This window comes from Lycium barbarum, chromosome 3, assembly GCF_019175385.1.
Source record: "Lycium barbarum isolate Lr01 chromosome 3, ASM1917538v2, whole genome shotgun sequence".
Lineage (NCBI taxonomy): Eukaryota > Viridiplantae > Streptophyta > Magnoliopsida > Solanales > Solanaceae > Lycium > Lycium barbarum.
This window is the reverse complement of record NC_083339.1, coordinates 137,146,609-137,160,191: the sequence shown is the minus strand read 5'-3', so window position 1 is coordinate 137,160,191 and position 13,583 is coordinate 137,146,609. Positions and strand designations below refer to the sequence as shown.

The 13,583-nt window shown below is 36.8% G+C and overlaps 1 protein-coding gene and 1 non-coding gene across 2 annotated transcripts; both read right to left on the bottom strand.

Moving 5' to 3' along the window:
* Nucleotides 1-417: 417 nt before the first annotated feature.
* Nucleotides 418-489, bottom strand: TRNAD-GUC (transfer RNA aspartic acid (anticodon GUC)). The gene has a single exon. It is a non-coding gene; the product is annotated as a tRNA-Asp (tRNA).
* Nucleotides 490-688: 199 nt separating this feature from the next.
* LOC132632836 (squamosa promoter-binding-like protein 6) lies at nucleotides 689-10,254 on the bottom strand. Its single transcript, XM_060348937.1, has 4 exons — nucleotides 8,944-10,254; nucleotides 8,655-8,746; nucleotides 1,677-2,510; nucleotides 689-1,233 (listed from the first exon to the last, which is right to left on the bottom strand). The coding sequence occupies exons 1-3, from the start codon at nucleotides 9,543-9,545 to the stop codon at nucleotides 1,681-1,683; spliced, it is 1,524 nt and encodes a 507-aa protein (XP_060204920.1). The 5' UTR covers nucleotides 9,546-10,254; the 3' UTR covers nucleotides 689-1,233; nucleotides 1,677-1,680.
* Between the last annotated feature and the right edge of the window lie 3,329 nt (nucleotides 10,255-13,583).

Genomic DNA, 13,583 nt, shown 5'->3' with positions numbered 1-13,583 from the left:
TTGGCCCAGCTAAAGACAGGTTGGCCTAAGAAAAATCATCAAATTGGGACGCCATAATATCAATTACCCTTTCTGAAATTGCAACACCTAGAAAGGTACTTTTGCTTCACTAGCCAATCAATTAGGGATAATAGCAACATTGTTATAACTGAAGGAAAAAGACGTTTTAACGAATACTATAATATGTTCATATGTTATATTTGGTTATAATCAGAAAGATGCCGTTTTACCATCACCAAACTGAATGTTATCTTCTGAAGAATAGCTCTAAGATACCGCAGCTAATAATTTTGGCATTTCTACAGGCAACTAGATTGGCAAAACAGGTGAAAAAATGGCACTTAAAAGGTTTTTTAAGTTTAGACTATATCTAAGTTTAGAGTGTGCGCAAAGTGTCAAAAAAAAAGGTGATTTAGACGCCGTTGCCGGGGATCGAACCCGGGTCACCCGCGTGACAGGCGGGAATACTTACCACTATACTACAACGACTTGGTTGTTTACTTTGTCCCCTCAAATATATTCATTCTGCACGGCTCTCTATCCCATTTCTACACCCGGAAGCTTTTCAGTCTAGAGTCTAGATTGCTCTTATACATACATTCTCTAAATGTAACATCAAAACATATAAATAGAGGCCAGAGGTTCTTAGTGGGTCTTGCTATTACCATTTTGGAGATCAAAACAAACAGGCAATCAAAAAGTTGATAACTTTCAATAACAACCGCATGAATCACATAAAAGAAAATGATTCGTTGATCCTTTAACGTCACTAAAAAGATCATACAATTAATCTTCTACAACTGACTAGCTCAAACCTGATAAGCACAATTCACACCCTTTTCACCTGTTTCCACTATTTGTGCTATCCTTTACACCTTAGTTGCCAAACATAACATGCACTATTTTTAACGAGTACAAAGCATTTCCAATAATTGTTCATGAAATACCTACTTGTCCATAACAAAGGAATGACAAGTGTGGAAATAATGTACATAAATTAACTTGACTACCAAGTCATGATTATTTTTGTTAACATGATCCAAGAGAAAGAAAAACATTATTGAATGAGACAGCTACAGTGAGGAACAGTTATCTCTCAGAATCAAATGAGGGGGAAAAAACAACGATGACGAAGTGAACATCAAGATTCCAAAGAGTTGCTCCCTGATGCTCCCACCTCTGTAAAGCTGAGAAAGCTGGCTACTTCTTGAGTAATGTCCCAGATATTTGCATCTGCAAACAGCAAGTTTAATTTAGGGAAAGATTACACATGCAATTTACTACATTGTTACAAAATCTACAGGCCTCCTGCTTTTGCATACAAGATAAGCATCTATATGGAACATCCCGATACTAAGATAGGATCAGCCATTATTGGGAAGTTGACAATAAGAAATTAACCTGACGCCTTCATTGTCCAGTTTTAGAAGGTAACATAAAGGTGCATATGTATTGGAAAATCCCAACAAATATGAAAAATTATTGTACGTGAAAATCTAAGAAAGTGGTAGCCTGACAAGAAAGTGATAGTTCATCCGGTTTATAAAGACTTATGCCAAAACAACAGCAACGCTTACATTATTGAAGCTAAAAGAAAAAGGATCTTTCTGTAATCACCAGATTGAAACATGAGATATAGTTAAGCAAAACTCAGATAGTGATACATCACATTTTACCTGCTCAAGTGATTCTGAGGCCGGGAAGAGCATTGCTGTCCTGCTTCACTTGCATGGAAAACCTTTGATGCTCCACACGCTGAAGCTGTGACGACAACTGGAGCAAATCAATGGTGGGTCCATTTTCACGAGAAAATTGATTCTTGTTGGGGCTCACCAAATTTGACCCTTGCATGATCCCATTGATGCCGCAAGAGTTGCTAGGAAATAGTATCTGGTCCAGTCCGCCTTCTGCAGAATTGACCCCAGATGAACTGAATGCACTGGACATTCTACCTGCTGAAGCCTGAGGACCAAGTTCCAGGACTTTTTTAGATGCTTGAGTCAAATTGTATGCTTGGGGCCCGTTGATGATCTCTCTCTTTTTTAGATGATTTGACGAGCCCTGTGACTGAGATGACAGAAGAGAGAGAGCATTGCTGGAGTTTGATAACCCTGATACCCCCTGAATGATTGAAGATGTATCCAAAACATGCAAGACTTCAGATCCAGTTGAGGTGGTGTGGAACAGAGAAGGAGAAACAAAATCCAATCCTCGTATGTCATGCAGAGATGAGGTGGTACTCTCATTAATTCTGCTCATTGTTACAGCAGGCAGTCCTTCAGGTTGACACCCTTTCTTGGCATGATATGACATGAAACCAGATTTTGGTTGTAACTGTCCATTTGTAAAGGGAGTGGCAAGTTGAGGGCTATAATCAACACCATCTTCAACTTTTACGTTCTTATACCAGTCGCTCATCTCATATTTAGGCTGATGCAGAAAGCGGCCGCCAAGTATGTCTTGGCACGTGAAGGATGACGTTGCAAAAGAAGTTCCACGAAATCTGGTACCTGTCAAAACCAGGAGCGTGTTTTGATAACATAAAGATTAATATTAATTTCTTTTAAAACATTTCACAGAACAGAAAAACACTGAAGCCTTGTAGTGCAGAATTCTCTTGGAAAGAACATGAAACTCTCGAATTCAACATGCCAAACGAGAAAGATATGAAAGGACTATAAACTAGTGCAATAAATTAGTAAATAATATTTAAGCATATCTTTTCTTGAGAAGGTAAAAACTAAAGCACATCATACTATGAAATTGGTTTAATATGCACTACAATATAGCCCGTTAAAAGATTTCTGGTACCTAAATGTTGGCAATTCAATAACAAGTCAGTCTTTCCGGAGAATTGCATAATAGATGAAGATGTGACACATATGATTAAAATATCATAAATGAAATGAAGTGTAGGAGTATTATGCGATCAAAATAGTTGTGAACTACCATTGTTGTACGAATGTTAGTGTTTCAACAATGTTCTTTAGGATTGAATTTTGGACTTTTACAGCCCAATATATCTACAAGATAAATGTTGCTAAAATACAAGTACTGAGATACACGAGCACTCATACAAGATTGCACAAGATAAAAATAATCACATCTGACAAAGGTGCAAGCACATGGAGGATAAATGACGAAACGTTGCTTGATATGGCTGTCCTAAATAGATCTCCTTATCAAGCTATGATGATTGAATGTGTTAATGAAGATGACACAGACCTAAAATGACATGGAGGAAGACCTTTCAGATGACTTATGCCAGTCAAATGATCCATATAGGCATTAACAACCAGTTGCAATTGTGGCTTACTTCTTGTTACACTTACATTAGGTCTAGCACTTGTCATGATCTTTTAATCTGGTTAGAGACTTATATGTCAGTCTAATGGTAGTGTATGATTTCATATGTGTTTGGTATGAATGAAAACATTTCAGAAATAAGACATTTTTTGGTAAACAAACACCAAAAACTATTTTTCCTGTAAAATACTTTCCACTAAAAGGGAAACAACAACTTTCTTGGCTCATGTTTTTCTCTCATAGTCCATTTCAAATAGTTGTTAAATTTTGGAAATTTTGGAGAGTGTTGGATACTGAGATAAGTTTCTTTGGAAAATGTATTCCGGAAATTATTTTCTATCAATACCAAACACATACTTAGAGAACACACCTTTAACAAAAGAACTATAGGTATTGGAATGAGATGGACCATATGGGCAGCATGAAACAGGAGACTTATATAGCAAACTCCAACTAATTGGAATTGATGCATAGTCTTGATTGATTGATGAGTATTATTTATAGCGTTTGAATAAACACAATTTCTGAAGTTTACAAAAATAATTCAAATGTATTCACTATCACAAATTACAAAACTTCTTTCTTGAAAGAAAGTTTCTACAAATTGTTACATGTCATATAAAACTGCATTGTTTTCTCTTAAAACAATTAGTGTTAAATACATCCATATAGAGTTTGACATTATCATTAACAATGTCTTCTATATTTTTTTTGAGAATGAAAAAAATAAATAAATATATATATATATAGAGGACATTGTTACCATGTGACCAGGAAGTCACGGGTTCGAGCCGTGGAAACAGCCTCTTGCAGAAATGCAAGGTAAGGTTGTGTACAATAGACCCTTGTGGTCCGGCCCTTCCCCGGACCCCGCGCATAGCGGGAGCTTAGTGCACCGGGCTCCCCTTTTTTTTTTTATAGAAGACATTGTTAATGATATATAAAAAAAAAAATGTCTTCTATATTAAATCCATGATATATAGCAATATTGAGATCACACAAATTTATATTATCTGACGTACAATATAACAACAACTACTACAACTATACCTCAATCCCACACTTGTTGGAGTCGGATGTATGAATCCTCATTATCATAAATATTCTATTTGGGTCCACGATGTTTCAATAAGGAATATCTACACGCGGAATTGTCTAATATACTCTAGTGGTTATCCATCTAATATAGTAAAAGTCTAGTAGTGGGGATGCGATCAGTATGCAGGATAGGACGGCTAGTTGCATTAGGGTGGTAGCAAGGGAAGTGTTGGGGGCAGTGTTTAGGATGGCGAAAGGCGAGGCGTGGCGACAAGGGCTCGCCTCATGGCGAGGCGAGGCGAGGTGTGGCGAGCGCCTTTTAGAAGCGAGGCGAGAATTAACACAAAAAATTAAAATATTAAATATGCATATATAAATACCCAAAAACTCAAATACTCAACAAAATACTAGCAAATATTTCAATTGAAAAAACTAAAAGTAGATAGTTGAAAGTTGATACTAAAGTCTAAAAGTCTCCAACTAGATAGTTAATAAGTCATAAGGTCCGTGAGTGTTACCAAATTATAACGAAGCAACATCTATTCTTCTTCAAGATCTCCAAATTCTTCAACCACAAGAGTGTTAGCATTATATTGTCTCTTTATAGCATTATATTGTCTCTTTATTCTGTTCTGTTTTAAAATAGTCAGCCAACTTTAAAAAAAAAAAAAAAAAAAAAAATCAAAAGGCTATGCCTTAGTCGCCATACGCCATAGCCTCGCCTTAGTCGCCATGGCCTCGCCTTTTAGGAAATGCCACGCCTTGGCTGTCCATGGAGAGGCAGGCTCGCCTTGCCACGCCTCACGCCAAAAGGCGTAAGGCGAACGCCTTTCACAACACTGGTTGGGGGTCTCGACAGGTAGTCGTGGTCAGCATCGAGGGGACTGGTGGTGGAATGGAGAAGTTCAAGGGAAGGTGGAAGCAAAGAAGGTGGCGTATGCGAAGTTGATAGAAAGCAAGGATGAGGTGGAGAAGTGGACGAATAGGGAACTTTATAAGATGGCGAGGAAGGAGGCGAAGTTGGCGGTTTCGACGGCAAAAACGGTAGCTTTTGAACGCCTTTATGCTAAACTAGAAGAGAAAGGAGGGGATCAGAAATTGTTCAGGCTAGCCAAGGCGAGGGAGAGAAAGGCACGTGATGTGGACCAAGTGAAGTGCATCAAGGACGAACATGGCAAAGTATTGGTAGAGGAGACTCTCATTAGACGGAGATGGCAGTCATACTTCTACAAACTCTTGAATGAAGAAAGGGACAGAGACATTGTGTTGGGAGATTTAAAACATACAGGAAGGCGTCACGATTTTGGGCATTGCAGGAGTATTAAGGTTGAGGAGGTTAAATGTGTTGTTCGTAGGATGCGCAGGGGAAGAGCGATCGGATCTGACGAGATTCCTGGGGAATTTTGGAAGAGTGCGGGCCCGGCAGGTTTGGAGTGGCTGACTAGGCTGTTTAATGTCATATTTAAGACGACAATGATGCCCGAAGAATGGAGGTCGAGTGTAATGATCCCTCTATACAAGAACAAGGGAGATATCCAGAGTTGCAACAACTATAGAGGTATCAAGCTGCTAAGCCATACTATGAAAGTGTGGGAAAGGGTGGTGGAGATGAGGGTGAGGAGAGGCGTGTCTATTTCAGAGAACCAGTTCGGATTCATGCCGGGACGCTCAACTACAGAAGCCATCCATCTTGTGAGGAGACTGGTGGAGCAGTATAGGAAGAAGAAGAGGAAGAGGGACTTACACATGGTATTCATCGACCTAGAAAAGGCTTACGACAAAGTTCCAAGAGAGATTCTATGGAGATGCTTGGAGGCTAAAGGTGTACCTGTGGCGTACATTAGGGTGATCAAGGACATGTATGAGGGAGCCAAAACCAGGGTAAGGACAGTAGGAGGAGACTCAGAGCACTTTCTAGATGTGATGGGGTTGCATCAAGGATCAGCTCTTAGTCCGTTTTATTTGCCTTGGTGATGGATGGATTGACGCGACAAATTTAAGGTGAGGTGCCATGGTGTATGCTTTTCGCGGATGACATAGTCCTGATCAACGAGACTCGTAGTGGAGTTAACGCTAAGCTGGAGGGTTGGAGACATACTCAGGAGTCTAAAGGGTTTAAGCTGAGTAGGACCAAGACAGAGTATTTAGAGTGTAAGTTCAGTGAAGCACCTCAGGAGGCTGGCTTGGAAGTGAGACTTGGTACCCAGGCCATCCAGAAGAAAAGTAGTTTCAAGTATCTTGGGTCTATTATGCAAGGCAGCGGAAGATTGACGATGATGTCACACATCGTATTGGGGAAGGGTGGATGAAATGGAGGCTTGCTTCCGGAGTGCTATGTGACAAGAAGGTGCCACCACAACTTAAGGGAAAGTTCTACAAAGTGGTGGTTAGACCGACTATGTTGTATGGGGCGGAGTGTTGGCCAGTTAAGATCTCTCACGTTCAAAAGATGAAAGTTGCCGAGATGAGAATGTTGAGATGGATGTGTGGCCACACCACGAGTGACAGGATTAGGAATGAGGATATTCGGGACAAGGTGGGAGTGGCGTCGGTGGAAGACAAGATGCGAGAAGCGAGATTGAGATGGTTTGGGCATGTGAAGAGGAGAGGCACAGATGCTCCAGTGCGGAGGTGTGAGAGGTTAGCCATGGATGGTTTCAGACGAGGTAGGGGTAGGCCGAAGAAGTATTGGGGAGAGGTAATTAGACACGACAGGGCGCAATTACAGCTTATCGAGGACATGACCTTAGATAGGAGGGTTTGGAAGACCCAGATTAGGGTAGAAGGCTAGTAGATAGTCTCGTTATCTTTTCTTATTAGTAGTCGCATTATCGCAGTATAATTTCTTATGCTCTGATTTCTGCTATTATCTGTTATTTCCTGTGCTTTGATTATCCTATGCTATCTGTGTCGCTTGCGTTATTTCATTTCCATATCGCTTTGAATCTCTTAGCCTTATCTAACCTCTTTTTATGCTTTTTATTGAGCCGAGGGTCTTTCGGAAACAGCCGTCCTACCTTGGTAGGAGTAAGGTCTGCGTACACTCTACCCTTCCCAGACCCCACGTTGTGGGATTTCACTGGGTGGTTGTTGTTGTTGTTGCTGTTGTTCTAGTTAGTATCACCTATACGGATTTCTAACTTCCATTGTTTTATATCTTTTGCTAGATCTGCCTGGATAGTGGATTACGAGATACTCTAAATCTTTTGAAATAACTTCTTTCCATATGATTCTAGTTCTACCTCTTCCTCTTTTAACACCTTCAATGTTATGTTTTCACACTATGTAACACGTAGTAACACCATCTCAAATGACAATCTCTAGTTTTATCCTACTTGGCCTTTCTAACGGATGTAATCACACGCATCTCTGAGACATTTATCGTGTGGATAAGGTGGACTTTAGAAGCCCAACATTTTTGGCCTTATAGTTATTCTATAGAACTTGCATTTCACTTTACTAGGTATCTTCCTATCACATAATACTCCTATGTCACTCCTCCATTTCAACGATCCTACTTTAATCGTATTTGTAGTATTCCTACAACATGATATTCGTGTGCTTGGAAAACGCTCTTCCCCAGAATTAAAAGAAGCAAGACAACAATCTAAGGGGCTGCATAATTTCTCGGACTAATTTCAAGGACCAACACATCTTGTGCAAATAAATCACCAGTCTAGACTTCTATAACCATCAAAGCATAAGATCGCAACTCCCTAATTGAATAATTATATTACTGGCTGGAAGAAGACATCCATTCAAAAGATACTTCCTCTTCTGTACTGCACTTACAGAACATGATGCTACCATCGATCAAGATAGGACTAGGGGTAGATGGGGTCTTAAATTCAGGAAGAATTTTTATGACTGGGAATTCGAATTTTTGAAGAAAACTTGAGGAATCAGAGAGCTATCTCAAAAACCAGATACTTTGATCTGGAAAGCAGAAAAAAGGGTGGATGTTACTTTAATTCTTCTCAGATGAGAGCAGTGGTACAAATTCTAGATGTTTATAATCCTTGGCTTTTTGGTGTACATGAAAGATGTAGATCAGTTTGATACCTTGGTTTACATTATTGATTCCCTGCAATATAGCTAGGAGATCAAGTCTTTCAATCATGGAGAGATTTCAGCATCCTCTTGGTGTTGTTTTTGCAATAAAATGTACTAATCAAAAATGGATTACACGAAATAGTCCAGAAAACTAGTTGCCATGCATCTTAGTGAGTTTCATATCAGAGAAGGAAACTATAATATGCAAAATTAAGGACTACTTTAGAACAAATGACGGAAACAGCCCGAATGCATACCAGTATGGGGCTTCCTTCGGCGTTCATTATGACCTGCAAGACGTTTCCTGCAGCTCCGTTTGCCATCATCAAACTCAGCCAGTAGATGGAACCTACAAGTAAAGCAGCAAGAATGAATTGACATTAGCTGCAAAGAAGAGAACATCTTTTACTGCAATAAAACAAAAGAAAGACAACATCACACTTCTTGGAGACTTGCAAATAAAGATGTGATTATCAATTAAATTGCAGGACTTGCACTATGATTGACCAATAGAAAAATGTTTACAAATTTAGACAAAGTAAAAACCTGCTACATTGCTGACAAAACCTCTGCTCAATGCCATTTACAATAACTTTAGCAGTCTTTGAGTGAACCTCACATACTTTATGCCTCTTGTGATAGTCCTTACAGGAGCTTAGATCCTTCCCACAACCTTGAACCTGGCAACATGGTTTCTGAGAATTCCCCGCTCCTGCTCTCATTCTCTTGGCTGGAACTATGGGAGATTTGAAAATATTTGCATCTATATTATGATCAGGAAACCTTCCAAGTTTCAAATCAATTAGTGATGAATCTCTAGAATTTGATTCCACAGCTGAACAAGACTTATCTGCCCCAGAAAATGAACCAAACATGTTGCCACCACTAAGTTTACTAGTAAAACCATCACTCATTTGGTCATTAAACATAGGTTTTCTCATCAGATTTGGAGAAACCAATTCTTGAAATCGTTGATTATTATCACTACCTTCTTGACTTGAACAAATCATAGTGCTTCCATAGCTACTTGGGATCTTCAATTCCCAACTCATAACTCCATTCTTTGTTCTTCCCATTCCATCATTTACAGAAACTGATTCATCTGATACAAAACCCTTTCCCCCAGAAAAATAGCTCCAAGACTCCATTTTTTTTCAAGAATACAATTATCCTTTAGACAATTTCATACAAACCCAAAGAAACCCAATGTCCTGTTTTACTCTTTCACACAAGAACCACGTTGCTCCATAACCCAAAATACACTTGAAAACCCCATGTATACCAAGTCAAGAACTTTAGTCATGAAACTCAAAAAACAGTAAAGTAAATTAGCATTCACCAATCTGAAGAACTGCAAAACTTAACTCTGATATATTCTTGAAAAAAAAAAAAGAGACAACTCAGAGGAGTAGAAATATGAGGAAAGCCATAATAACTATTAGCAATCAAGGAGCAATCAAGAAAGGAAGTAGACAAGTTAAATACTTGCCCCCTTAGTGGAAGCAAAGAGAGCTATAGCTAGAAAAGTAGTACAGTTGTTGTGAGTGAAAAAGAAGTGGTCCAAATACTAAAAATACAAAATGGAAAGCTGCCAAAATGACAGAGAAAAATGTGAAAGGAGGGTTAGGGAAAGGAAGAAAGGGAAGTGCACATAACAGATTAATAAGTGGACAGTTGTGTAAAATTGAGATATGGTGTTTGTTATGAAGACATTATTAAGTGAAAGAGATTTGACACTATAAGTTTGAATAGTTTACATGGCTTTTTCTCACCAATCACCATTGTTAAGAGATAGAATGAGAGCCCCACTAGCTTCTTGCTACTTTCCTTTGCCAGTAGGTAAATTGCTCATCCAGACACTTTTTGTCTTCTTTTTTTTTTTTTTTGTTTTAAGATAAGATTACTGTATGAAATAAAATAAAGAGTAAGGCAGACACCACTATCTTCCTAGAAAAAGCAAATGAAAATAAATATTTGTCTTTAAAAGATGTAAACAGTATAGTATGTGCAGGGAAAAAGCCTCGCGTGTATCACAATTGTTGTGTTTTATAGATTTTTTAGTCCAAACCCTGTGTGTGCTTCAATTAAACAAATGTCACACATTTCTTAAAAAACATATTTTTAATATGAGAGAGGCTAATTATAAAATGAAAGATATGTCTGTGTGTTATATTTCATGCTTTATCAAGTCGAAGACAGATCTCTTCTTTTAGTGGTCTACACTGAAATTGGAGATAATTATACTAAGTATTTTCGTTTCAATTTACGAGGTTCTATTAGAAATATTTTCTCTATCTCCTCACAGTAGAAGTAAGGTTTGCGTATATTTTATCCTCCTCAGACCTCATTTGTGGATTATGCTAGGTATGTTGTTGTTGTTGTTGTTTCGTTTCAGTTTATGTGATGGTATTTGACTGGATATGTAATTTAAGAATGAAATGAATTTTTTATAAATTTATGGTCTAAAATAAGTGATAAATATTTAAAAAATTTAAAGTTAGATTATTACTAAATATATAAAGATCAGAGGCGCAGCCAAGATTTGACGTTTGTGGGTTCGGGATTCTAATTAGTTCAAGTTGATGGGTTCTAAAGTAACAATTTATACATTGAACTCAATGAATTTTTCAAGACAAATACAGAATTTGAACCAAAGATCTGACTTCGACCGAACCCGCAAGTCCGTTGCTAGCTCCCCACTAAGAAAGATGTTATTCTTTTTTTAAATTAACTAAAAAAGAAACAACGACACGTAATTGAGATAAAAAGAGTACTCCTACTATAATTGACTTTAAATTTATCTACAAAATGGTCCTTTTTTCGTTTTAGGTGATTTAACTTTTTAAGTAGTTCAATGCGATATTATTAGTGGAAAGAATGAAAAATAAAAAATATTACCAAAATTATAGGATGGAACAAAGTGAATTATTAATCACGTAACGTGAGGGAACTTTAGATTGATCAGAGAGGCGCCATTCTAAACGTTAGTTAGAACTTGCTTGCAACTCTTCTTCATTAATGGATACGTCATCATTGATGACAATTGCAGAGTACAATCATATTCAACGTTTGACTATTCAATGAGAAAAAATGAGGGCAACAAGTCGTAACAAGTGAGAATAACAATAAATAACATTGGTAAAATCAGAGACTAGAGTGGACCAAAATCAATTACGTTTGTTTTTATTTTCCATCTCGCAGTAGTATTATATTATTACGTAATTTATTTTTCAGTCTACTCTTTTCCTTCATTATTTAATTCTTCTGTCCATTTTCAAGAACAAAACAATTGCTCAAATTAATTAAAGAATCCAGAAAGCATTGTGCCACTCACACAAGGGGAAACTACTAAAATGATTGTACTTAAAACGTGGAAATTTGCTTGCTAAATATATACTCCTGTGCTTCTGTGCAAGGACCTTAGAAGGCTTGGACCAAGAAAAAGTCATTTGTCCCTTCATTTCCTTTTAATTTTCACCCTTTTTCGTGACCCTTTTGTGGAATCTAGGGAAGTTACTTCCCTTTTGAGGGAAAAATATACTTATTTTCTCGTAACTAAATATTAAAAAATGACTTATTAAAAAGAATTTAGCCCACAAATTAAAGGACGTGGGAAAGGGTTTCATTTTCTTATTTCCACCTTTCTAATTAAGTAGATAAGTGGAGATAGTAATACAGAAGGTCACCCAACTATGGGTAATAATCTCTCAAGGTTATGTTTCTTTGTTTTGTAACAACAAGGTCACCCAACTATGGGTAATAATCTCTCAAGGCCATATTTCTTTATTTTGTAACAACAAGGTCACCTAACTTTCACTATATCACATCAAAAGTCACCCAACAAATATTTGACAAACAAAATATGACATGACATTTAATTTAGTCCACATAGATTTTTCCTTTTTTTTTTTTTTCAGTCAACGTGGCAAAAAGACCTGGCCCAGCCCGACCCAAATTAACCCTATTCTCTCTTAATTAAAATAGAGTTTCTCTCTCAAAAATTAAAAAAAATAAAAATTGCCTCATCGTTTTATTAAAATCATATCATCTTCTTTTTCCTTCTCTTATTTGGCATGACGAGGAGCAAGTTGACGTTAAAGAAGGTTTTGAGGGTGTCAATAACGAACAAGTTGAAGTCGCGGAGAGTGTGAATGAACAAATTGCATTTTCTGATGTTGTGTGTGTGTTTCAAAAAGAGCAAACTTTTTAAGAAAAGAGTCACAAAGGACTATGTACAAGAAGTCTAAGAAGCGTTAAAGAAGGGAAAAAAAAGACACGATTTTAATAAAATGATGGACTAATTTTTTTCAGAGAGAGAGAAACTCTATTTTAATTAAGAGAGAATAGGGTTAATTTGGGTTTGGGTAGAGTCTTTTTGCCACGTGGAGTGAGAAAAAAAAAAGGAAAAGTCCGTGTGGACTAAATTAAATATCATATCATATTTTATTTGCCAAATATTTATTGTGACTTTTGATGTGATATAGGGAAAGTTGAGTGACCTTGTTATTACAAAATAAAGAAACATGACCTTGAGAGATCATTACCCATAGTTGGGTGACCTTGTTGTTACAAAACAAAAAAACATGACCTTGAGAGATCATTACTCATAATTGGGTGACCTTCTGTGTTACTATCTCTACATAATTGAATGATTTGAATTTAATTGTTTATAAAATGTAATTTAAAAAAATGACACATTTATATATTTAATAATAATTTAATTTTAAACTTTTCAATAATCAACAAATCAGAATTTTTACGTACAGTTACAAACATATTAAGGTATGTTGAGTAATACAAGGTTTTAAAAGTCTTATAAACATATATATAAATATTATGTTATTTGTAAGACCGCAAGTTTCCAAATGATTTCTTTATTAGAATAAGTCACATAATTAATTGGAACACATGGAGTAGCTCTATTTTTTCCATCTACTTGGCAAAGTAAAGAACATAGATTAATTATTTTTTGTCTCAATTTATGTTTAGTCGCTCTAAAAAGAATGATACCTTTTCTATATTTAGTAATAACAAGTTAAGTTTAAATATCTCATTTTACCCTTAATAAATTGATTTACAACTACACAAATATCTGTGATTCATTTTTACATAAATTTCAAAAATGTTTCTTTCATTCTTAAATTGTATGCTCAGTCAAACACTTTTACATAAATTAAGACGGAAAA